This window comes from Eumetopias jubatus, unplaced genomic scaffold (genome assembly GCF_037043125.1).
Source record: "Eumetopias jubatus isolate StellerSeaLion01/CBP00866 unplaced genomic scaffold, mEumJub1_p1.0 scaffold_3, whole genome shotgun sequence".
Classification (NCBI taxonomy): domain Eukaryota; kingdom Metazoa; phylum Chordata; class Mammalia; order Carnivora; family Otariidae; genus Eumetopias; species Eumetopias jubatus.
The window spans coordinates 38,188,682-38,213,960 of NW_028274809.1; the positions used below are offsets into that span (position 1 = coordinate 38,188,682).

Genomic DNA, 25,279 nt, shown 5'->3' on the forward strand with positions numbered 1-25,279 from the left:
ACAAGGACCCACCAGGGGCCCAGCACAATTAATTAGGACAAGGCAACAGGGCAGATGAGCATGCGATTTCAGACTACCCAGGAGACAAAGTTGATTTTTAAAAGCTTCCAGAGACCAAAAACTGGATGCTATGCAAAGGACCGGGAATAACAATGGCATAAGACTTCTCAAGAATAGCACTGGACACCAGAATACAATGAAGTCAGATCTTCAAATTGGGATGAGAAGAGGGAGAGGATATTATCTTTAGAGTTCTATACTCGAGTGTGAATATAAAACAATGACATTCAGACACTTGGGGATTCTAAAAACTTAGCTCCCATTTCCCTTTTCTCAGGAAACTACTAAAGGATTTCCCCAGCATTTTGAAAGTAAATTAAAAATCGGAGGCCAAGATTCAGGATACAGGGAGCCCGCAAAAGAGAGGTGAAGGGCAATCCTGGGATGACTGCGGGGGAGCCCCAGAAGGACAGCTGCACGACAGCCTAGAGAGCAACCAGTGCAGACTGCACGACAGAGGGGTGGCTGCAAGGAACGGAACGACTGAACTTGAAGCGGGTTGAACACACTACAATGCTGTTCTTGCACATAATCAGGAAGACAAAGTTGACAGCTGCAAGGTTGGTTCCTTCAGCCCTTGATGTCCCAGTTGGCTTCTCTGGAATTACTGCCTCTTCCCTCTGTGACAAGGTGACAGATGTAGCTGCAAACCGTGTCCAAGGAAAACAATCAGGCAAACACCAAGGAAAAGTTTCTCTTGCTTTCCACAGAGAGAAAAACCTTACCTAGTAGCAGTCCTATCCCATCAGTCTTCCCCTAAGATTCCAATGACCAGAAGTCACTTCAAGGAAAGTTTATAAAGGTGCTGTTTTCCCTCTTCTGATAAAGAAAGCACTGACGCCACACTGAAGTCCACAGGTCATGGCCTCCAGAGTGTTTTACTAGGTAAAGCAAAGAGCATAGGTACTGGAGCCAGAATGCCTGGGTATATTGTATCCTGTCTCTACTTACTGTAACCTGGGTTCTCACCATACTTAGGGAACCTCATGGTTGACTAAGATGGATGGCTAGATCAAGGTGATAGTTGTGTATTCCCGGGATCCCTCACCAAAATACCATCTACATACTCTCATAATAGCAGCCCAGTTAGATCCCAACCACTAAGTTAGATTCTGAACCTGAGAGCTTATCTATGGCATTTACAAGAATAGTGGTAAAGTTTAGGTTCTTATATCCATCAAAAGAAAAGTAATACATACAGGGATAAAAAATTATCTGGGTCTTATCTCTGCCATTTGAAAAAAATTTTGTTATTTAAAAAGTAATTATTGGGGTGACTGGGTGTCTCAGACGGTTAAGCGTCTGCCTTCGGCTCAGGTCATGATCTCAGGGTCTTGGGATCGAGCCCCACACTGGGCTCCCTGCTCAGCCGGGTGTTGGCTTGTCCCTCTTCCCTCCCCCCGCCCCACTCATGTTCTCTCTCTCTCTAATAAATCAACAAAATCTTTAAAAGAAATAAATAAAAGGTAATTATATACAAACTACAGATACTCTGAGGGGATACCTCATTGGTAAGTGGAAAGATACTGCTTTACCTGTGTGAAGCCCCAACCAGTTCCATGTGAGTAGACTGCAGGAGTCCTTCACCACCGTATAAACCAGCAAGTGGCACACAGCAGGCACTCAAAACAGATTTATTGGAAACATGCTTTTATGTAGGGAGCTAATTACTGGCATACCCTGTTTATCTGAGGAAACAAACAGCACTCTGACTAGAAAGGTAATTTAAGAGGGTTGTTGTGTATGGAGTGAAAAGAGGGAAGATCAGTATTAATTAAAGGAAGACAATTTTGCCCAGATTTGTTTCATAAAATGCTACAATTAAACTTTACTGTGTCCAGTTAAAATACACATGGAAATAATACAGGAGGATTTCAATAACCAAAGTAACTGTACAAAAAATAAACAAATTAACTTTATTAAGTTACCACTTCAGTCCTTGGACATTGATTTGTTTATAAAAATATCAGTTTGAAATATATTATTGAAAGTGAGTACACACAATAAATAGGAAATAGGGAAGCATGGTGCTGGAAACATATCAACCAACTAATCTTCATCCATTACCCACTACTGTAGACAAAATTTGACGAACAATCAGCATTACTGAAAGAGCAGTGAAAGTACCTGGGAGAGGGTTGCAAACTACAAGAGAACTAGCTTAAAGCTCTGGACCACTCACCAAAAAAAATATTCATTGTTTATCTGGGAGTTAATCTCACTGAATATGGCACTGAATTTACCTACTACCCATAAGAACAATTTAAAAATAAGAAAAGTAGCGGAGGAACCTTCATTAACAGTATTTTTAAGTCAAAGTTTACTTTAAATATCTGATGATTACCCAAATATTCTAAGCTAAGAGGCAGGTCCTATGACAATAAGTTATAAATAGTCTGAATTTAATAACTTAAAGGTGATATGGTTAATATAATACATACTATGTGAGTATCTCAACTAACCTCTTTCAAATAAGGTGATAATTAAAAGGCTTAAATTTACAGTTTCAATTTCTGATAAGAGTGATGTCCATATTCTAGCAATAGTGATGACATCCCATTATCGTAAATATGCTAATATACACATTACTTTGAATTACACTTGATTGAATTCTATGTACATGTGGTTCCATATTCCAAGTGCAAATTCTCAATGGTGCAGGTTTATAATCAAATCTGGGTTTAACAAATGCTTTCTGACTTCTGAAAGCAAATGATAAAAGCACTTCCTAAAAGTAAATAAAGTTACAAGTAAGTGACCAGTTCTTTTTCCCTTTACGTGTGATGAACTTCATGAAGCATTAATTCCCGAGGTATATTTGTTTCCGGACCATACAGCTTACATGCTCTTCTTTCAAAGGCAGCTACCATCTGCTTTACAACTTCATCGAAAAACAGTGTGGCAAGCTGAGAGTGTAGAAGGGAGCGAAATTCAAAAGAAATCTGTAGGAAAAGGTTAATTATTTTAGGAAGATCTTTCTTTTACTCAGTCTCTACTTAGGGTAGTGGTACTCAATTCAAAAGAAATTTGTAGGAAAAGCTTAATTATTTTAGGAAGATCTTTCTTTTACTCAGTCTCTACTTACACTGTGAAATGGGCTGCTTGGCCAGTATCTAAGGCAAAGCTGTATGGGTATACCTAGATGACATTTTTTAACACCCCTCAGAAGACGGAGACTTAGTTTCCACAGTAAGCACAACTAATGCTGACACTGTAAGCTTAAGTAAACAAGACCTGAATTTCATTTCAAGACAAATAATCTGTTTTTATTATTTCTAGTTAAAGAAAACTGGAAAAAAGCTTTACTGAATGAATACCGTATTATTCTGGCTTCTTTTTAATGTGCCCCTTTTAGATCTAACCTATCTCTCAAAAGGAAATAAAGGAGGGAACTAATCCTTCCAATAGGTATTCCTACAAGAAGTAGCAGCAGGAAGAGGAGACTGATCCACAAAACAGATGGGGTAGGTGTTACATTCTTAAAGTCAACAATGATTTAGAACTTCATTTATATCTCCTCAAGATATAAGTCAAGGCAGGTGGTTTGAGAAATAGTATTTTAAGGACCAAATATCCACTAACCTTTAAAACTGCTTTAATTTTCATTTCTTTGGTAATTTTTCATTTTGAAGTAATTTCAAATTTATAAAAAAAGTTACAAAAATAGTACAAAGATTTCTCATACACCCATCACCCAGATTTCCCTTTTTTAGTATCTTATATAACCACAATGCAATTATTAAAGCCAGGAAATTAAGAGTTAATGTTACTAGATAATAACACTATAATCTACACAGGCCTCATTCAAATTTCCCCAACTGTTCCATTAATGTCCACTAATTTTTGAATGAAAATAACTCAAGAGCTGAGAACATCAGCATATAGCAATGTAATCAAAATTATGACTATTTCTTGAAATGCAATGCCTGAGTTACAAATACAGAGAATAACTCATGTATTAGCTATTCAAAGAAAAGCCACAAGCAGCTTTAAGTTTCTATAATCAAGGTGATGTGAGAACAAGGAAATACCGTAGTCCCTAGATTTTAAAAAACATATTTTCCTTCTGCACTTTACTTCTGCATCATAAATCAATGTGTAGATTTCATTTGGTGTTAATAAACTGTTATTAAGCTCTTAGTGAAGTCTTAATATGTATCTTATAATCTATGGACCTATAAAAATCAGAAAATAGAGAAGGAATGACTATTCAAGGTTTCAAGGAACAGAAAAAGAGAAAGATTCATTAGTATTCTTTCTTATAAAGTTAACACAGAAAAAGCACCCTGAGTGACAGCAGTGAAAGGGGAACTGACAATCTTGGGAATCCCAGAAGAAAAGAAAATGGCTTATATTGGCAAGAGGTCTCCCATCCAAGTACTAACCAGGCCCCACCCTGCTTAGCTTCTGAGATCAGGCACGTTCAGGATGGTATATTGGCAAGAGGTCACTTCCTAATACCAAACTGAAAATGAGATGTTTTTTTAATCACCTGTGGTCTGACCTACAAACATATTTTAAAAAAGAAATTTGAGATTTGAAATTTTCTGAATTCAGAAAGATGAATTCAATATTCAGAAATTTGAGATTTTCTGAAAGCACCTTTTAGTAATCCCTGTGCACATAAGATTAATTACAGCAGCTGGATTCTAATCAATGGATTATTCCTTCTTTATCAACTTCACCTGATACTTGGAACAAACCAAGGGCTGTATGAGAGACTTACTGAAAAATCCAAGGTACAAGTTCTTGGGTAGCCAGGAAGACCTGGGCTAAAACGCCAAACAGTCTCCAAATGATTGAAAAGCCTTCCGTCAGTACAGGATGCCTAGAACAAAATGAAAAAACAAGATTGCAGTAAAATCCATTTAGACTGTCCAGAATCTACAACTGAGAATTATTTCTTTTTTTAAAATTTTTTAATTTTTAAAGATTTATTTATTTTAGAGAGAGAGCAAGAGAGAGCATGGGGGGGGTGAGGGGCAGAGGGAGAGATTCTTAAGCAGACTCTGTGCTGAGCATGGGCGACGCAGGGCTCGACCTCATGACCGAGATCACAACCTGAGCAGAAAATAAGAGTCGGTCGCTTAACCAACTGAGACACCCAGGCGCCCCGAGGATGATTTCTTTTTTAAAATATGTTTGTAGGTCAGACCACAGGTGATTAAAAAAACATTTCATTTTCAGTTTGGTACTAGGAAGTGACCTCTTGCCAATATAAGCCATTTTCTTTTCTCCTGGGATCCCCAAGATTGTCAGTTCCCCTTTTCACTGCTGTCACTCAGGGTGCTTAGTTTTCTCCTCCAGCAGCAAAACAGAAAGTGACTTTTCTGGAAGTTTATTTCCGGCCCTGCCATTTATAAGTAATCCTAAACAAGTTAATTCCCTGTACCATATTTCCTTAAATCTATAAAATGAGTATAAGACCTATTTTATACCATCACTATGACATGTCTAAAATATTTATAAGGTATCTGGAACAGATCCTAAGTAGGGTACTAGAATTCTCCTTTCCTACCCAAATATTTTTCTCGTCTTTCACATTTAGTCTTTCCTTCACTCATTATTCTCTATTTCTAAGGGCAACCGTGGTTCTAGTTTTCCTGAGTCTGGCCCTGACCCATGTCCCTGATCCACTGCTTTCTAACCTCTAACCTCTTCAGTGCTCATGTTTATTTTATATGTGTATGTATACACTGAAACACAGTAGAGATATTATGTACAGTGCACCCTGATATTTCCCATTCTATATCATTAAAAGAAGGCTGACTGAGACCCACTAAGAGTTGCCTCCTGCAGTGTGAAAAATGGTGGCCGGAATCACAGTCACTAGTAGATTGTCAGGACTGGTTATGATTTTGAAAGAAGTTCAGCTTCTTTACTTACTATCCTAAGATGCTCTCTGGGCCTTAATACTAGTAGACAAATGATCTCAAGAAAACATATCACCTTCCCTCAGCAGCAAACCATCTTTTAAATCCTTGTTTCAAAGTCAACACCCAGGCGCCTGGGTGGCTCAGGTGGTTAAGCCTCTGCCTTTGGCTCAGGTCATGATCTCAGGGTCCTGGGATCAAGCCCCATGTCAGTCAGGCTCCCTGCTCACTGGGGAGTCTGCTTCTCCCTTTCCCTCTGCTCCCCCCCTTCACTTGTGTACATGTGCAAGTGCTCTAATAAATAAAATCTTTTAAACCCCCCCAAAAAAAGTCAACACCCCCCTCCCCAATTAAGGCTTAAGCTTCCAGCTCTTTTGGCATATCCTGGGGCCAATAAATAATCAAGTCCCTCTACCCTTTCTTTCTTTTTTTTTTTAAGAGAGAGAGAGCACTCACAAGTGGGCGGGGGAGGGAGCTGTAGGGGGAGCAGGAGAGGCAGAGAGAGAATCCAGGTGCCTCTATCCCTTTTTTCTTTGATAACTTATTCCTCTTAACATTTAGACATCCCTCCCTGAGCCTATACACTACAGATTAGCAAAAAGGACTTGTACAGATAAACTCTTTTCCCCCAAAGTGTACTTTTTCTTCCCCAGCTATTGCCTCCCTAAACACAGAACGCAGGATTAATTCTGACTATATCTGGATCTCTCCACAGATAGTTTAAACTGGAAGCCAAAGAGCTTAAAATATATTTACAGTTTATTTCTTACTTCCTCTTCATCTAAACTCTTTTGAATCAATTATCAGATGAAAACATGGTAGAATCATTATAAAGAAAATCCAACTGCATCCATACTAAAAAGCATTTACAAAGAAATGCTCTATTTCACATTCATAAAAGAAAATATTTTAGTGTTAAAATGGAAACCAATGAATGTTTAAAAATTTATTTAGACATGATAAAATAGTAGTCATCAAAATGCTAACTAATAGCTAAATTTAGTCCCATTATGCTAAGTCACTGGAGAAAAGTGAAAATTTTCTTCAAAGGGTTCGGTTTTATATATAGTTCAATAAAGACCATCTAATTTTTAAACAGCTTAACAATAACCCACAACCCTCAGACCAACTAAGACCATCTAATTTTTAAAAGCATCAACAATCTATTATAAAATCTTATTATTTCAGTTACCCAACTTTAAGGTAATATGTTCTACCCTTCTTTACAATCACATAAGAAGCTTATAGGAGGGGTGCCTAGGTGGCTCAGTCAGTTAATCATCCGACTCTTGATTTCAGCTCAGGTCATGGTCTCAGGGTCATGAGATTGAGCCCCATATCAGGGTCCACACTGAGAGTGGAGCCTGCTTAAGATTTTCTCTCTCAAAGAAAAAAAAAAAAAGGCAGCTTATAGGAAATTTAACAGTGAAGGAGAAACAGTTATTGGGAATAATCATTATAATATACCAACTTCTTCTGACTACTTTTTCACAAAATGTGGCAGTGCTGTATTCATACCAATAATCTAGCCCAAGGACCCACAGATTTTTACTGGTATGTTTAGATATTGCTAAAGGCCTCATTTCTAACAGCACAGATACTGACCACAATAGGAGGTATTATGATGATGACCTACAACTGGTTGTTCTGACTGAACTGACCCAGACCATACAAACTATGGCATGTAAAATGTTTGTACTGTGACTCAGGTAGTAAGATTCATGGAACCAATGCCTCTATTAAATCTGCTGAAAACTTTCAAGGGCTTCTGGCCATTACATATTCACGTACAACAGAATTACTGACATGTCACAGGCACATTTGGGGCAAGTAATAATTTGCAGAAAAAAGTCACATGGCTTCTGCTGTTCCCTTGGTTTTAATGATTTGCGTTCTATGCCACATGCTTGTATTAGGTATTAAAATCCAAAATGTGTTGGGCGCCTGGGTGGTCAGTTGGTTAAGCAACTGCCTTCGGCTCAGGTCATGATCCTGGAGTCCCGGGATCGTGTCCCGCATCAGCCTCCCTGCTCAGCAGGGAGTCGGCTTCTCCCTCTGACTCCCTTCCCTCTTGTGCTATCTCTCATTCTCTCTCTCTCAAATAAATAAATAAAATCTTAAAAAAAAAAAAATCCAAAATGTGAACCCAGGGACGACTGAAAGCCGAGCATACATAGCTGTGTGTTACTCTCAAATACATCTTCAAATAATAAATTGGCACATTAAGTGAAGCAGCTTATTTTAATGGAAAAATAGCTTTGGGCTCTGACATATAGTATGAATTTGCATAACGTTCGTAATTTTTCTAATCCTCATAAACTGAGATAGCAATGATCATTTCATACATGTTATTATGAAGATTTTTTTCTTTCTTTCTTTTTAAAGATTTACTTATTCATCTGAGAGAGAGAGCATGTGCACACAGGGGCAGAGGGAGAGAGAGAGAGAGAGAAATTCCAAGTAGACGCCATGCTGAACGCGTAACCAGAAGCAGGTTGTTTTTCTTTTTTTCCCCCAAGAGTTCTTTTATTTAGATGTAGCATAATACATGAAGACTTAAAGTTTTAAGAGACTGAGGTCAAGAAACAGAAAAATATTTAAAGATTATAGAGATACTCACTGGTGTCAGAAAGACTGAACCAGAGTCTTGGCTCTGTAATCTTGGGCAAGTTATCTAACTCTTCTAAGCCTTAATTTGCTCAACTGTAAGATGGAGAACGGTAACATTTGAATCTGAAAGGGCTGTAGCGAAGACTAAATGAATAATTCAAGTAAAGCACTACAAAGAGCTTGATAAATGTTAGCTATTGTAAGAGAGACAGTGCAGTACAGAACCCAAAACTATGAGACAAACGGGTGGAAACATTCATAATGGCAAAGTCCCAGTGAGGCACGGCCTTTTAAGTGGAGTTCAAGTTTGAGAGTAAGATGAGTGTGGACTCCAAGTCTTAGCTTTGCTGGACAGTAGACTCTCTGGTATGAGAGATGCCACCTCCTTCAATGCCTAACAAGGAGCTGACAAAGGCATTTAGCTCTGGCTAATTACCAAGAAATGATATCCTATGGGCAAAAAACACAACTAAGCTTTAAGTCTTTGGTCACCAAACTCTAGGAATTCAAAAGAACTCTATGGAAATTCTGCCTTTTTTGTGTGTTTAAGCCTGGGTATCTGTCTATACATGTCCCCTCTTTTGACAAGGATAAGATGATCAATACAATACTTGTAACAGTACCTGGCATTTCAGTACCCACCGCATGGCAGGATGACCTCAACAATGTTTATGTTATCCACATTTGTATCTTTTCTACCTTTCTTCATCCTCTGACTTTCTCTTCCTTAACTTTTAAAAAAACTAGCACAAAAATTAACTTTAAACATTTTTCACTTGTGTGGTCCAATCTTTCCTAAGGGTCAGTAATCCTCAACTGAAGAAAAAAAGAAAAAGCTTCTTATTTACATATTCTAGTCAAATTTCTGTTTAAGAATAATGCTAATATTGTATAAAACAGCACAGTTAGGAGACATAAGAAATCATTTGTTTTTTCCCTTCCATCTCTGATTAGTTTAGGGAAATACTTTTAAGCTATTATACTTTAAACTATTTGATACAATCAATACTTGGGATATTTAAAAGCAATGAAAACCAAAACTATTACCTTTACCAAATGTGGTTTCACCAGGGTTACTACTGATGTGTAGCGCTCCAGCACAGGTGGAAATCCAATTTCTAATCGTGTTTTGCAGTATCCAGTTCTCTTTGATATCACATCTGATTTTTTGCACCAAGGAACAAAATGCTTGTAATCCTCCATTCCTGATACCACATCATACATTTCCTGCATAGAATATCTTGAAAAAAACAAAAAGAGAGAGGTGTTAACTACACCTATTTAAAAGGCATATAGATACTTTTTTTTTTTTTAAGATTTTATTTATTTATTTGAGAGAGAGAGAATGAGAGACAGAGAGCATGAGAGGGAGGAGGGTCAGAGGGAGAAGCAGACTCCCCGCCGAGCAGGGAGCCCAATGTGGGACTCGATCCCGGGACTCCAGGATCACGACCTGAGCCGAAGGCAGTCGCTTAACCAACTGAGCCACCTAGGCGCCCTAAAAGGCATATAGATACTTTAAATTGAATATAAATAAAGCTTAGTGTGTACAAGGCAATAAATCATTTGGTAATTATGCTAAACCACACATTGAAATGAATGACTTCAAAGCAATACAAAAAGAAAAAAGGGAGCTAAATATTTGCATAAAGCAGAGGTCATAATTTAGCATACCACAGGTTGAATCTGGCTTACACATGTGGTTTTTGAAATTTTAATTAGCGGCCAGCATTTAAAAATTGAGGGTTTGAGAAAAAAAAAAAAATCAGGGCACCTGGGTGGCTCAGATGCTTAAGCATCTGCCTTTGGCTCAGGTCATGACCTCAGGGTCCTGGGATAGAGTCCCGCATCGGGCTCCCTGCTCAGTGAGGAATCTGCTTCACCCTCTGCCTCCCCACCCCTCCCCCTGCTCGTGTGCTCACTCTCAAATGAATAAATAAAATCTTAAAAAAAGAGAAAAAAATTAACTGGAAGCAACTTAAATACTTATCAGTTAATAGACATTAATAAATGCTTAATATAATAAAAATTATTAAAAATTATGGCATATCCATACTGTGGAACTCTGTACCAGTTACTTATAAGAATTAGAATCAAATATATACTTTAAAGTTTATTTATTTATTTTAGTAATCTCCACACCCAAAATGGGGCTCAAACTCATGACCCTGAGATCAAGAGTTGCATGCTCTTCTGACTTAGCCAGGCAGGCGCCTCCCTCTTTGTTTTTAAGTTTATTTTTTTTAAGATCAAATATATACTTTAGAGCAAAGAGGTTTACAATATATTCTTATATGAAAAAAAGCACTTTACAAAGCAGACAGGATATGAACGATTCTATTATCCATTTAGGAAAAATTATAAATAAATACCATATTTCTCACTTTTAAACTGATATTTATTTTTTCCTGAAACTAATTGTTATATCAATATAATAACTGTAATGAAAATATATTTTAAAGGCCCTAGAAGGACACAGATTAAACAATAGGGTTTTTTTTTAAGATTTTATTTATCTGAGAGAACACGAGCAGAGGGGAGGGGGCAAAGGGAGAGGGAGAGAGAGAAGCAGACTGCCGGCTCAGCAGGGAAACAAACATGGGGCTTGATCACTGCAATGGACAGAACATCTAAGCAGAAGGTCAACAAGGAAACAAGGGTTTTGAATGACACTCTGGACCAGATGGACTTTACAGCTACATTCAGAGCATTTCCATCTGAAAGCAACAGAATACACATTCTTCTAAAGTGCACATGGAACATTCTCCAGAATAGATCACATACTGGGTCACAAATCAGGTACCAAAAGACTGGGATCATTCCCAGCATACTTTTGGACCACAATGCTTTGAAACTGGAACTCAATCACAAGGGGAAATTTTGGAAAGAACTCAAATACAAGGAGGCTAAAGAGCATCCTACTAAAGAATGAATGGTCAACCAAGAAATTAAAGAAGAATTAAAAAAATTCATGGAAACAAATGAAAATAAAAACACAACTGTTCAAAATCTTTGGGATACAGCAAAGGCGGTCCTAGGAGGGAAGTTTATAGCAATACAAGCCTTTCTCAAGAAACAAGAAAGGTCTCAAATACACAACCTAAACTTACACCTAAAGGAGCTGGAGAAAAAAAGCAAATAAAGCCTAAACCCAGCAAGAGAAGAGAAATAATAAAGATTAGAGCAGAAATCAATGAAATAGAAACCAGGTTCAACAGAACTAGGCGCTGGTCCATTGAAAAGAATTAATAAGATTGAAAAGCCCCTGGTCAGACTTATCAAAAAGAAAAGAGAAAGGACCCAAATAAATAAAATCATGAATGAAAGAGGAGATCACAACCAACACCGAAGAAATACAATTATAAGAACATATGACGAGCAACTATATGCCAACAAATTAGGCAACCTAGAAGAAATGGATGCATTCCTAGAGACATATAAACTACCAAAACTGAAACAGGAAGACACAGAAAACCTGAACAGACCCATAACCAGCAAGGAAATTGAAGCAGTAATCAAAAATCTCCCAACAAACAAAAGCCCAGGGCTGGATGGCTTCCCAGGGGAATTCTACCAAACATTTAAAGAAGAATTAATACTGGGACACCTGGGTAGCTCAGTCAGTTAAGCATCTGCCTTTGGCTCAGGTCATGATCCCAGGGTCCTGGGTTCGAGTTCCATAGCAGGCTCCTTGCTCAGTGGGGAGCCTGCTTCTCCCTCTTCATCTGCCTGCCTCTCCCCCTGCTTATGCTCTCTTTCTCACTCTCTGTGTCAAATAAATAAAATCTTTAAAAAAAGAATTAGCTTTTACATCTGGACTTGGGAGGCCCTACTTTGGTGGTAGATCAAAAGATTATTTGAAAATGGGCGGTCTCTGACCTTGTCTGAGATTTGAGTGGTACTGTGCCCAGGTGGTGCTGTGTGCAAACCAGATTAGTGAAAGGCAGGGTTCTGGTACTGAAAACCTTCGACTGCCGTTCTGTGAAAATGCTTAGTTTTCCAAAATACTGGTCCCCTGCGGGAGCAGTGGCTCTCAGTGGTGTAACGGAACTGTTACCTGGAGATGTTGAGATGGCAAAGGAAAATTCGAAAACACATGAGAGAATACTTGGTTGGAACCTAACAATCTTACCCAGCATCCGGGAGGTTGAAGAAGAATAATGGAGCTATAGATGTCACTGACGAACAACCTTGCAAATGAGGGATCACTGTCTGCCCATGAAAACAGTTTGCAGTAACCTTCCTAAGGGCTAATGCTACGAGATTTGCTTGTATGAAAAACAAGGAAAAGCTCTTCACTTTACTGACATGGAAAGAAAACCTACAAATCAAGACAATAATATACTGGTTTTTTATTTTTGTAAGCAGATTATGAAGCAGCATCAAATCTAATGTATCCATAAGAATCTAATGTACATCCATAATGTATCCATTTGCTTTTACTTTTTGTCACACTGCCCTAGTTACAACCTGTTAAATAGATCACTTTGTAGATCTAGCTCTATTTTACAGGAATGCATAGAAAACTATGTTTTTTACGGAGAAGTCTTTGTTTTCAGTTAACCAGACTTGTAATCAGATTATTCTGAATGCTTCACATTTGGTCACCTGTTTGAATTTAAAATGCATGATTGTAATTAAAGCTGAGTGAAATTTAAAAAATAATAATAATAAAATAAATAAAAAAAGAAGAATTAATATATTCTTCTGAAGCTGTTTCAAAAAACAGAAATAGAAGGAAAACTTCCCAACAATTTCTATGAGGCCAGTATGACCTTGATCCCAAAACCAGACAAAGACCCCACCAAAAAGGAGAAATACAGACCAATATCCCTGATGAACATGGATGCAAAAATTCTCACCAAGATGCTTGCCAACAGAATCCAACAGTACCTTAAAAGGACTACTAGCCACGACCAAGTGGGATTTATTCCTGGGCTGCAAGGGTAGTTCAACATCCACAAACCAGTCAATGTAATACACTACATTAATAAAAGAAAGGACAAGAACCATATGATCCTCTCAATGGGTGTAGAAAAAGCATCTGACAAATTACAGCATCCTTTCTTTATTAAAACTCTTCACAGTGTAGGGCTGGAGGGAACGTATCTCAATATCATAAAAGCCATATACAAAAAGCCCACAGAGACTATCATTCTCAATGGGGAAAAACTGAGCGCTTTTCCCCTAAAGTCAGGAATACAACAGGGATGTTCACTATCACCACTGTTGTTCAACATAGTACTAGAAGTCCTAGCCTCAGTAATCAGGTAACAAAAAGAAATGAAGGGCATCTGAATCGGTAAAGAAGTCAAACTCTCACTCTTCACAGATGACATGATACTCTATGTGGAAAACCCAAAAGACTCCACCCCAAAATTGCTAGAACTCATACTGGAATTCAACAAAGCATCAGGATATATAATCAATGCACAGAAATCCATTGCATTTCTATACATTAACAATGAGACAGAAGAAAGAGAAATTAAGGAGTCTGTCCCATTTACAATTGCACCCAAAACCATAAAATACCTACAAATAAACCTAACCAAAGAAGCAAAGGATCTCTATGCAGAAATTATAGAATACTCATGAAAGAAACTGGGGAAGACACAAAGAAATGGAAAAATGTTCCATGCTCATGGATTAGAAGAACAAATTGTTAAAATGTCTATGCTACCTAGAGCAATCTACACATTCAATGCAATCCCTATCACAATACCATCAACTTTTTTCACAGAGCTGGAATAAATAATCCTAAAATTTATGTGGAACCAGAAAAGACCCCAAATAGCCAAAGGAATGTTGGAAAAAAAAAACAAAACCCAAAGCTGGTGGGATCACAATGCCAGACTTCAAGCTCTATTACAAAGCTGTAATCATCAAGACAGTATGGTAGTGGCACAAAAACAGGCACACAGATCAATGGAACAGAAGAGAGAAGCCAGAAATCGACCCTCAACTCTATGGTCAACTCATCTTCCACAAAGCAGGAAAGAATATCCAATGGAAAAAAGACAGTGTCTTCAACAAATGGTGTTGGGAAAATTGGACAGCCACATGCAGAAGAATGAAACTGGACCATTTCCTTATACCACATACAAAAATAGACTCCAAATGGATGAGACTTAAATGTGAGACAGGAATCCATCAAAATCCTAGAGAACACAGACAGCAATGTCTGTGACCTCGGCTGCAGCAACTTCTTGCTAGACACGTCCCCAAGGCAAGGGAAACAAAGGCAAAAATGAACTATTGGGACTTCATCAAGATAAATATATACATATATATATACACACACACACAAATACATATAATGGAATACTACTCAGGCATCAAAATGAAGTCTTGCCATTTGCAACAACGTGGATAGAACTAGAGGGTATTATACTGAGCGAAATAAGTCAATCAGAGAAAGACAATTATCATATGATCTCACTAATATGTGGAATTTAAGAAACAACACAGAGAATCACAGAAGAGAGGAAAAAATAAATGAGACGAAATCTGAGAGGGAGACAAACAGTAAGAGACTTTTTTTTTTAAGATTTTATTTATTTGACAGAGAGAGACACAGTGAGAGAGGGAACACAAGCAGGGGGAGTGGGAGAGGGAGAAGCAGGCTTCCCGCCGAGCAGGGAGCCCGATGCAGGGCTCGATCTCAGGACCCTGGGATCATGACCTGAGACGAAGGCAGACGCTTAACGACTGAGCCACCCAGGTGCCCCAAGAAATTCTTAATTACAGGAAACAAACAGAGGGCTTCTGGAGGGGAGGGGAGTGGGGGGATGGTGTAATTGGGTGATGGACATTAAGGAGGGCACATGATGTAATGAGCACTGGTTATCATTTAAGACTGATGAATCACTGACCTGTACCTCTAAAACTAATAATACATTATATGTTAATTAATTGAATTTAAATTGAAAAAATTAAGTAATTCAAGATGAAAACAAAATAAAACATTGTTTTCAAAGTATTATCATGAAATGAGGTCCACGGTAGAGGGGAGGGGAAAAAAAAACCCTACCTCCCAAACTTCCCAGGTTTTAGTCACTTTGAAATAAATGCTAAAATAAGTCCCATGAAGAAGTATGAAACCTGCAGTTTAGGAACCTAAGCTCCATCTAAACTTGTGCCTTTTGTAATTCCTTAGTCTCTTAAGAAGATATACTTGATTCTAAACCACATTGGTCTGGAGGGGATTATTGGCAAGAACTAGTCATGTAATCCCATCTAAATGCAAGAAGGGAATTGGGAATAGTAGCCTCCGGGTGGGCAGCTTCTTCCCAGCAATAGCACCATGTAAAGAGAGCCTAAATAATTGGACAGGTAGACGTCTTTGCCAGAGCTGGTATCTGTTAAAAAGAGAAATGGCAATGAAAAGATAAATAGTGAATTGGTCTGTTTTAACAGCCTGGAAGCTGTTATAAAAGTAGTCTACAACAACTAAGAAAGCAGTATAGCACAGCGGTCAAGGGAATGGACTTTGTAGTCAGAAAGGGCTACACTCAAATACCAACCCTAAAACTAAGCCACATGACCCAGGGTAGGTTGTTTAACTTCTCAATTTTATTTTCTTCATCCATAACTGAAAAGTACCTCTACAGGGTTCTTTTGAGGGTTAAGTGAAATAGTTTTGGCATAGTGCACAATGCTTAATAAGCATTTAATAAAGGGGCTCCTGGATGGCTCAGTCGGTTAAGCATCTGACTTCGGCTCAGGTCACGATCTCAGGGTCTTGGGATGGAGCCCACGTTAGGCTCCTCACTCAGCAGGGAGTCTGCTTGTCCCTCTGCCCCTCCCCTGCTTGTGTGTGTGCTCTTTCTCTCTCTCAAATAAAAAAATAAAATCTTTAATTTAAAAAAAAGCACTTAATAGGGGCACCTGGGTGGCTCAGTCGTTAAGCGTCTGCCTTGGGCTCAGGTCATGGTCCCAGGGTCCTGGGATCGAGCCCCGCATCAGGCACCCTGCTCCACGGGAAGCCTACTTCTCCCTCTCCCCCTCCCTCTGCTTGTGTTCCCTCTCTCGCTTGGTCTCTCTCTGTCAAATAAATAAATAAAATATTTTTAAAAAAAAGCACTTAATAAATAGTAGCTAATATTATGCGTTTATGTCAAATACGGGGGAAAAAGATAAGATGATCACTGGTAAGACCAATTTGTAATAAAGAGAATTTCAGCATGAGAAAGAATAAGGAAGTAACAATAAGTAAATACGGGGGAAAAATAATCTTAGGAATCATGCATGACACTTAATGGACATTATCTCCATGAGCTTCAGTTTCCTCATCTCTAAAATGGGAATAACACTTAGTTTCTATGGCTACTGTGAGAATTAAATGTCACTATAAAGCACCCAGAAATACCTGTCAAATGACAGGTACACAGTAAAAAAAAAAAGATATTGGTAGTGATTCAAAAGTAAAACAAACCAGGAACCAGGGTGGCTCAGTCGTTATGCATCTGCCTTTGGCTCAGGTCATGATCCCAGGGTCCTGGGATCGAGCCCTGCATCCGGCTCACTGCTCAGCAGGAAGACTGCTTCTCCCTCTCCCACTCCCCCTGCTTGTGTTCCCTCTCTCACTGTCCCTCTCTCTCTCTGTCAAATAAATAAAATCTTTAAAAAAAAAAAGTAAAACAGATCAATTCACTATTTATCTTTTCATTGCCATTTCTCTTTTTAACAGATACCAGCTCTGGCAAAGACGTCTACCTGTCCAATTATTTAGGCTCTCTTTACATAGTGCTATTGCTGGGAAGAAGCTGCCCACCCGGAGGCTACTATTCCCAATTCCCCTCTTGCATTTAGATGGGATTACATGACTAGTTCTTGCCAATAATCCCCTCCAGACCAATGTGGTTTAGAATCAAGTATATCTTCTTAAGAGACTAAGGAATTACAAAAGGCGCAAGTTTAGATGGAGCTTAGGTTCCTAAACTGCTGCCAATGGATGGGGAATACCCACTTGAACTTTACATAAGAAAGAAATAAACTTTGGGGTTTTACCTGTATAGCTGCTAGCATTACCTTGACCAATACAGTGATTTAGCCAGTAATAAAGGTAATTTTAGTGACAAAAGCTGAGTCTGCTTAAAGTCCTTTACTATAGAAAAATCAGAACGGAAAAAGCAACTGAAAAAATTATTGAAATGCACTTTTACAAGAATTCATGTAATACTTTATGGCCTGTTGAGAATTAAGACTCCCTTGTAGAAATTCCCATATGAACAGATGCTGTATTTCTGGTTTAGCAGAACTGTAGTCTCTCTATTCTCTTCTGTATATACCCCTAGATCAGGGGCCAAACCTGGCCCAAAGCCTGGTTCTGCAAATAAAGTTTTATTAGCATGCAGCACACCCATTTACTACATACGGTCCACAGCAATATGTTGTTTGGGCTACAATTACAATGACAGAGTTGAGTAGTTGCTACAGAGACAGTATGGTCCACAAAACCTAACATATTTACTATCTGGTCCTTTACAGAAAAAGTTTGCCAACCTACACTCCAGGTGGTAGGAGCCTCTTAGCACATCTGTATGTTACTTACCTATGTATGTCTATATGTGAGGGAGCTACATAAACACATTGGGCCCAGGGCGCCTGGGTGGCTCAGTCGTTAAGCGTTTGCCTTCCGCTCAGGTCATGATCCCAGGGTCCTGGGACTGAGCCCTGCATCAGGCTCCCTGCTCGGCAGGAAGCCTGCTTCTCCCTCTCCCGTTCCCCCTGCTTGTGTTCCCTCTCTCGCTGTGTCTCTCTCTGTCAAGTAAATAAATAAAATCTCTTAAAAAATAAATAAATAAATAAACATATTGGGCCCAACATATCACTAATGTTGCCACTATAGAAACAAACAGTGTACAAAAATGTAGGTCTAAACAGTTCAATTATTTCCTTTACACATCAAGGTTTAAATCTATCCTATAAAGTTACCATATAATTATGTTCATTCAACAAATATTTATAAAACAGCAAAAACTGTGGAAAGGCCAATCTAGAAAAACCAAAGCATATTCTGTAAGAAGAAAATCCAGAAAAAAAGTCGTGTATACTCTACAGAAAATTGTGAACATACTTTCAGCAGAACTATTATTATATACAAACCCTATAATTCTCCTCTCTGAATATTCTTTTCTTTTGTTTATTAATGGTGCAGCAATTCTGAAGAAGGTTCTTGCATATATCTCCTTAGGCAAAACTGAGGTATGTAGTGGTAGAGTTCTGCTCATCAGTATACCACAGGAAGCTAAATATCTAAAAAGACAAAAAGTACTTGATTTAGCATAGCACTGAAAATTAAGAGGAAACACAAATTATAGATTGTAAAATACTATCACACGTTGTTTTTTTTTTTAATGTAAACTCTACACCCAACATGGGGCTCGAACTCATGATCCCAAGATCAAGAGTCACATGCTCCACCAACTGAGCCAGCCTGGCACCCCAGTAACTATCACACTTTAGAAGGCTTTGCAACTTTAGACTATTCCTGAAAGTACACACACACACACACATACACACAGTTGTGCACACATGCATGCGTAGGCACACGGAAAAAAATAAGTTTCTTTTTTTTTTAAAAGATTTTATTTATTTATTTGAGAGAGAGAATGAGATAGAGAGAGAGAGCATGAGAGGGGGGAGGGTCAGAGGGAGAAGCAGACTCCCTGCCGAGCAGGGAGCCCGATGCGGGACTCGATCCCGGGACTCCAGGATCATGACCTGAGCCGAAGGCAGTCGCTTAACCAACTGAGCTACCCAGGCGCCCAAAAAATAAGTTTCTTAAGTACCATAAAGAAAACTAAAAGTAACAGTTTATAGTTAGGGTTAGAAGTTTCTGGCACAAATGGTGTCTTTCCCAGAAAGTTGGCTTTCAGTCTATAGTCACATAGTATAACATATTCTTCCCATATACTTGCTAGAATATTCACCATCTATTTTCTTTTTTTTTTTTAAGTAAACGCTACCCCCAATGTGGGGCTCAAACTCATAACCTTGAAACCAAGAGTCACATGCTCTACTGACTGAGCCAACCAGGAACCCTTCATCATCTATTTTCTAACTCATCTATCCAGGTTGTCTTCCCAGCTGGGTCCACAGAGGCTCCTTTATTCTTGATCTACTCTGAGACTTCAGATTGGAGATCGAGTGGCCCTGTTAGAACTGCTGTTCTGAATGACATATCAGATAAAGAGCTAGTATCCAAAATCTACAAAGAACTTATCAAATTCAACACCCAAAGAACAAATAATCCAATCCAGAAATGGGCAGAAGACATGAACAGACATTTTTCCAAAGAAGACATCCAAATGGCCAACAGACACATGAAAAAGTGCTCAACATCACTTGGCATCAGGGAAATCCAAATCAAAACCTCAATGAGATACCACCTCACACCAGTCAGAATGGCTAAAATTAACAAGTCAGGAAATGACAGATATTGGCAAGGATGTGGAGAAAGGGGAACCCTCCTACTGTTGGTGGGAATGCAAGCTGATGCAGTCACTCTGGAAAACAGTACGGAGGTTCCTCAAAAAGTTGAAAATCGAGCTACCCTACAACCCAGCAATTGCACTACTCGGCATTTACCCCAAAGATACAAATGTAGGGATCCGAAGGGGCATGTGCACCCCAATATTTACAGCAGCCATGTCCACAATAGCCAAACTATGGAAAGAGCCAAGATGTCCATCGACAGATGAATGGATAAAGAAGATGTGGTATATATGTATGTATACACACACACACACACACACACACACACACACACACACACACAATGGAATATTATGCAGCCATCAAAAAAATAACAAAATCTTGCCATTTGCAACGACGTGGATGGAACTAGAGGGTATTATGCTAAGCGAAATAAGTCAATCAGAGAAAGACAAGTATCATATGAGGAATTCTTAATCTCAGGAAACAAACTGAGGGTTGCTGGAGTGGTGGGGGTGGGAGGGATGGGGTGGCTGGGTGATGGACATTGGGGTGGGTATGTGCTATGCTGAGCACTGTGAATTATGTAAGACTGATGAATCACAGATCTGTACCTCTGAAACAAATAATACATTATATGTTAAAAAAAATAATAGGAAGGGAAAAATGAAGGGGGGGAATCTGAGGGAGAGATGAACCATGAGAGACTATGGACTGAGGGTTTTAGAGGGGAAGGGGGTGTGGGGATGGGTTAGCCCGGTGATGGGTATTAAGGAGGGCATATATTGCATGGAGCACTGGGTGTTACATGCAAACAATGAATCATGGAACACTACATCAAAATAATGATGTAATGTATGATGACTAATGTAACATAATAAAATAAAATTAAAAAAAAAAAGAACTGTTGCTCTGTTCTCCTTTCCCTTCCAATCTCCATTTCAATGCACATATGTAAAAACACATGTCAAGGAAATTAGAATGTTACTTGTTTTGGGTACTTCTAAATAAAGATGCCTGATATACTTTTTTTCATCTGAATATTTTTTCCTTTCCCTAATATGATTATTGCATAACTATTTCATACTACTATTCATGTATTAGTTCACACACTTATTGAGCTTTTGTTTTGTGCTAGGCACTAGGGATATAATGGTAAAAATAAACTTTATGAGGATTACTTTGTAGTTGAGGATTCAAAAAAAGTGCTAAGAAAGAAATGGGGGTGGAGACATGTAATTGGGAGCTCCTTTAGTTAGGGCGGTCTAGGAAGTCCTCTGAGGTTATATTTCAGCTGAAACATAATGGAAGAAGTTAGCCACGTAAAGAGAGAAATAGGTATGTATGTACATAAAAAATGTGTGTGTGTGTGTGTGTGTGTGTGTGTGTGTGTGTGTGTATACACATGTATGGAAGGAGGAGAGGCAGATGGGGGGCATTCCAGGTAGCAGGGAAAGAGCTTAGGAGTATTGAGAGACTAAGAAAGACTAACAGTGTAGCAGCAGTAAAGCAAGCCAGGAGAGTACCATGAAATGATGTTAGATGGGTTGGAGCTGGATCATGCTGGGAATTATTAACCAGGAAAAAGCAATTTGGAATTTATCCTCAGTGAGAAACTGCTGAAGAATTCAAAGTAAAAGAGTGCTATTTCATTAAATCAAATCTTCAAATTATTTTTTAAACAGTATTTTTTAAAAAGATTTTATTTATTTATTAGAGAGAGCGTGTGCATTGGAGGGGCAGAGGGAGAATCCTGAAGCAGACTCCCTGCTGAGGGTAGAGCCCAAGGTGGGGCTTGATCCCAGGACCAAGATCATAATCTGCACCAAAATCAAGTGTCAGCCACTCATCAATTGAGCCACCCAGGCGCCCCCAAATTATTTTTAAAATATTTCTTATTTTTTGTTTTTTAAACAGGTTGGGGGTTGGGAGGGAATCGCTGTGGCTCCCCCCCAACTCCCATCCCCCTCGCAGGTCACCAACTGCCATTGATGCCCAGGTATGGGCCGACCCTCCAGCTCCATCCATTTTCAGGGCTAGTTGATTTGGCAGGTGAGCTGTTACACACTCCTTAGCGGACCCAAATTTTTTTTTTTTTTAAAGATTGTATTTATTTGACAGAGAGGGACACAGCGAGAGAGGGAACACAAGCAAAGGGAGTGGGAGAGGGAGAAGCAGGCTTCCCGCGGAGCAGGGAGCCCGATGCGGGGCTCAATGCCAGGACCCTGGGATCATGACCTGAGCTGAAGGCAGATGCTCAACGGCTGAGCCACCCAGGCGCCCCCCACAAATTATTTTTTAAAAGGGGAATGGATGGCCTGGTCAAATCTCCTTATGTCCTACATAAAATCTGCTTTATGAAATAGGATTTACATATAAATAAAATTTCTTTAAGGACATAGATACCCTACAGTTTGGTTGGGGAGGAAGAGACAATCAAATCAAACAAAGAATGGCTGAAGAAATTGGGAATATTCAGCCAGAAGATAGGGATTATACCTGAGGATATGGTTCCAAAATGTAAAACACAAGTCCAACTGGGGGAGACAAATTTGGGCTCCATAATACAAGAAAGAACTTTTGAACAATTAACACTCTTTATAAAAATTAGATGGGCTTCTTCCAGAGTCAATGAAATAGAGGTCAATGAAAATGGTTAAGCCAAAGGCTGCACAACTATTAAATAAAATGTAATGGAAAAGAATAAAACTGTATGGATGAACTGTATGGATGAACTTACTGGCCCCTTTTAAGACTTTAGGATATTTATGTATCCAGATCTAAATAACACTTCAGAAAAATGAACAATGGGGAAAATATAGTAAAACAAGATAGCTTTCAGAATCCTAAGTTTTCTAGGCTATAACAAGTAGTATTTGATTTTATAATGATGATAACAGCATATTTTAAAGATATCTATGACATTCTTTTTTAGTCAAAAGAGATTTTAGATAGATTCATCTTCTAGAGAGAAAAATTTGTTCCTATTTTAGATAGATTCATCTCCTAGAGAGAATAAAAGTGTTAGTGTTCCCAAAAGTCTTTAAAAATACGATTTGTTATTTTAAAGGCAGAGATAATATTAAAATAAGCCCACTGTGAATTTTCTTTAGAGTTAACCTATAGAGTTTGCTTAGAAGTTGGATTATACCAATAAAAATGAATGACAGTTACTCTGCTAAATGAAGCAGAACAGCAGAAATAAAAAATTAGGCAGTTAATTTAGCTTCCCCCTTTAGAAAGTTACATAACATAATTTAGGATCTCTGTTAATTGTATTGATCACAAAAACCAAATCTGGTGTACAAAATACCTAATCACGTTTCCCTTCTAAAACATACTTTGTTACAACAGTTTTACCTATTTCCCCACTTTTTGTATAGATACCTTAGTACCTATTATTGGAAGCCAATTATGTGACAGATATTGAGCACACCTAATAATTTTCTGATAAATCAGTATCAGAAAAGGCAGCATCTCTGAAAACCTTTATTTAAAAAAGCTAAGACCGTTGCTTCTGAAGAAGTGAACTGGTTGACAAAGAAACTTACTTTTCACTGTACATGGTTTTGAATTTTGTACCAAGTTTATGTAATACCATTGCCCCAACCTCCCCTTCTTCCTGCCCCCCGCAAAAAACCCCACAAAAAACCCTTACACAGTCTGATTATAATAATAAAGGAAATACCTGTGTTTAGAACAAGCTAACAGTTTTCCTGATGAGTTCCCATACTATGGTTAAAAGCACTGGACAGCACATCTAGTTTCACACATTACCAAGAATAATATAATTATCTTCAACTGCAATGAGGAGCCATACAGTCATATGTATTGTTAAACCATGAAATTAAGACTGAATCAGATGAAGGACAGCTTTTTGTCACTAACTTTCCAATACTACATCTCAAATACTCTACTATAATAAAGGCCAGAACGTATGTTAATGCTTCTGCCTAAAAATGAGCTCATAAACTTCCTCCCTCTTCATTATTATAAATAAATATTTGTCTTGGAATTTAAGCCTTTGATCATTAAAACAATCTTATTTTTTTCTTAGAAGTAACAGTTTTGTTTATTTGCAAGCCAACGTTTTATAAGGGTAACACAAACAGATCTAAAGCATGACAGGCTATGTTCTGCTTAGAACTCCTCTTTCAGGTTGTTTCCTTCAGCAGGACTAAACGATATGAGATTATTTTATTTCAATTTCAACCAGTATCTGTCTAAAAGGATTTAGAGTTGGCTGTTTTGGGTAACTGAAAAATTCTTCATTAAATCTAAATTCCTGGAGTTCGACATTTGTGCTTTCTCCCTTCATTCTGCACTGTTTACAACTGAATACATCTTAAACACTATAATTTTCGACCATAATTTATTACAAAGTCATTAGTAAAAAGAAACTAAGTGGTCGAAGTATGTAATCATTCCTGTCTCCGCCTCCACCCACCAAAAAGGAACCAACCAGGAAAATCGAAGGCTGGTTCAAGGTTACAGGACCTCTAAGTTACAGTGGAGTGGAAAAAAATCGTATTGGCTACGTTTAGTTTTGCAAGCACCAAAGGGCGGAGTCAAAGACCCCCTACCCCAAACTGGGAAAGGACATCGGGCCAGCGGGCACGCTGGAGGAACAGAAGAGGGCTCACCGCCGGGCCACGAACTCCCACAGCCCGGCAGCCAGCAACTCTTGGGCCGCAAAGTTAAAACTTTCCGAGAGCAGCAACAGCAGCAGGCCGTAGGGGAGGAGACCGGAAGAACCCCAAGTTACCAGTTGTAGAGTCGCTTTATCAGCTGCGGCTAAAGTCGCTCGGCCGAGGATTCACCACCTCTCGCGAGGGTAGCGAGCCACCAACCCAGACCCGGCGTCTGGTACAGGCCGACGAGCCTCCCGCCCGGGGTGACGTGCGCAAAGCCTGAGTACCTCAAATGCCGATCTCAGGACACTCTGTCCCTTTAGAGACGCGGAAATGCATCCGGTCCGGCGCCGCCTCACCCCAAAATTCCTCGGTCCCTCCACTCGCCAAGCCCAGGCCGAAAGCTACCCCCGTCGCAGCACCCCTGTCATTACCTGACGTACGGCGCAGACCCCTGCGCCGAAGCCGGGGTTCCGGCCGCTGCCGTCGACTTTGGACGGCATCCCGAAACCACCTTTCTTAGAGCCCTCTGACCGGTCCGAGCTGCCATGATCATCTCACTGAAGCCGGTCGCCACCTCTGGGACCAGGCCCACGGCACCGCCCTCGGGCGGCCAGCCGAGCAGCCCGGCTCCAGCGCCTTCCAGCCAATCGGCGGGCCCCTTGA

The 25,279-nt window shown here is 39.2% G+C and overlaps 1 protein-coding gene across 4 annotated transcripts; it reads right to left on the reverse strand.

Annotated features, from left to right (window-relative positions):
- Positions 1-1,859: 1,859 nt before the first annotated feature.
- COQ10B (coenzyme Q10B) lies at positions 1,860-25,254 on the reverse strand. Of its 4 annotated transcripts, none has more exons than XM_028125339.2 (5): positions 25,048-25,254; positions 18,651-18,800; positions 9,591-9,783; positions 4,787-4,888; positions 1,860-3,002 (listed from the first exon to the last, which is right to left on the reverse strand). In XM_028125339.2, the coding sequence occupies exons 1-5, from the start codon at positions 25,167-25,169 to the stop codon at positions 2,835-2,837; spliced, it is 735 nt and encodes a 244-aa protein (XP_027981140.1). In that variant the 5' UTR covers positions 25,170-25,254; the 3' UTR covers positions 1,860-2,834. The 4 variants fall into 4 exon arrangements, with proteins under 4 accessions (XP_027981140.1, XP_087877729.1, XP_027981150.1 ...); XM_028125349.2 differs by lacking the exon at positions 25,048-25,254 and adding an exon at positions 24,748-24,853 and having other exon boundaries at positions 1,954-3,002; XM_028125357.2 differs by lacking the exon at positions 25,048-25,254 and adding an exon at positions 24,626-24,681 and having other exon boundaries at positions 1,954-3,002.
- Positions 25,255-25,279: the final 25 nt, after the last annotated feature.

Bases quoted from the DNA above. Each gene is read 5' to 3' on its own strand.
- COQ10B (XM_028125339.2), bottom strand. From the start codon at position 25,169: ATGATCATGGCAGCTCGGACCGGTCAGAGGGCTCTAAGAAAGGTGGTT. The intron at 18,801-25,047 runs GTAATGACAGGG...TTGTCTTTTTAG, and splicing joins GGGTCTGCGCCGTACGTCAG to ATATTTAGCTTCCTGTGGTA. The intron at 3,003-4,786 runs GTAAGTCTCTCA...CTTTTCCTACAG, and splicing joins CTTGTACCTTGGATTTTTCA to ATTTCTTTTGAATTTCGCTC.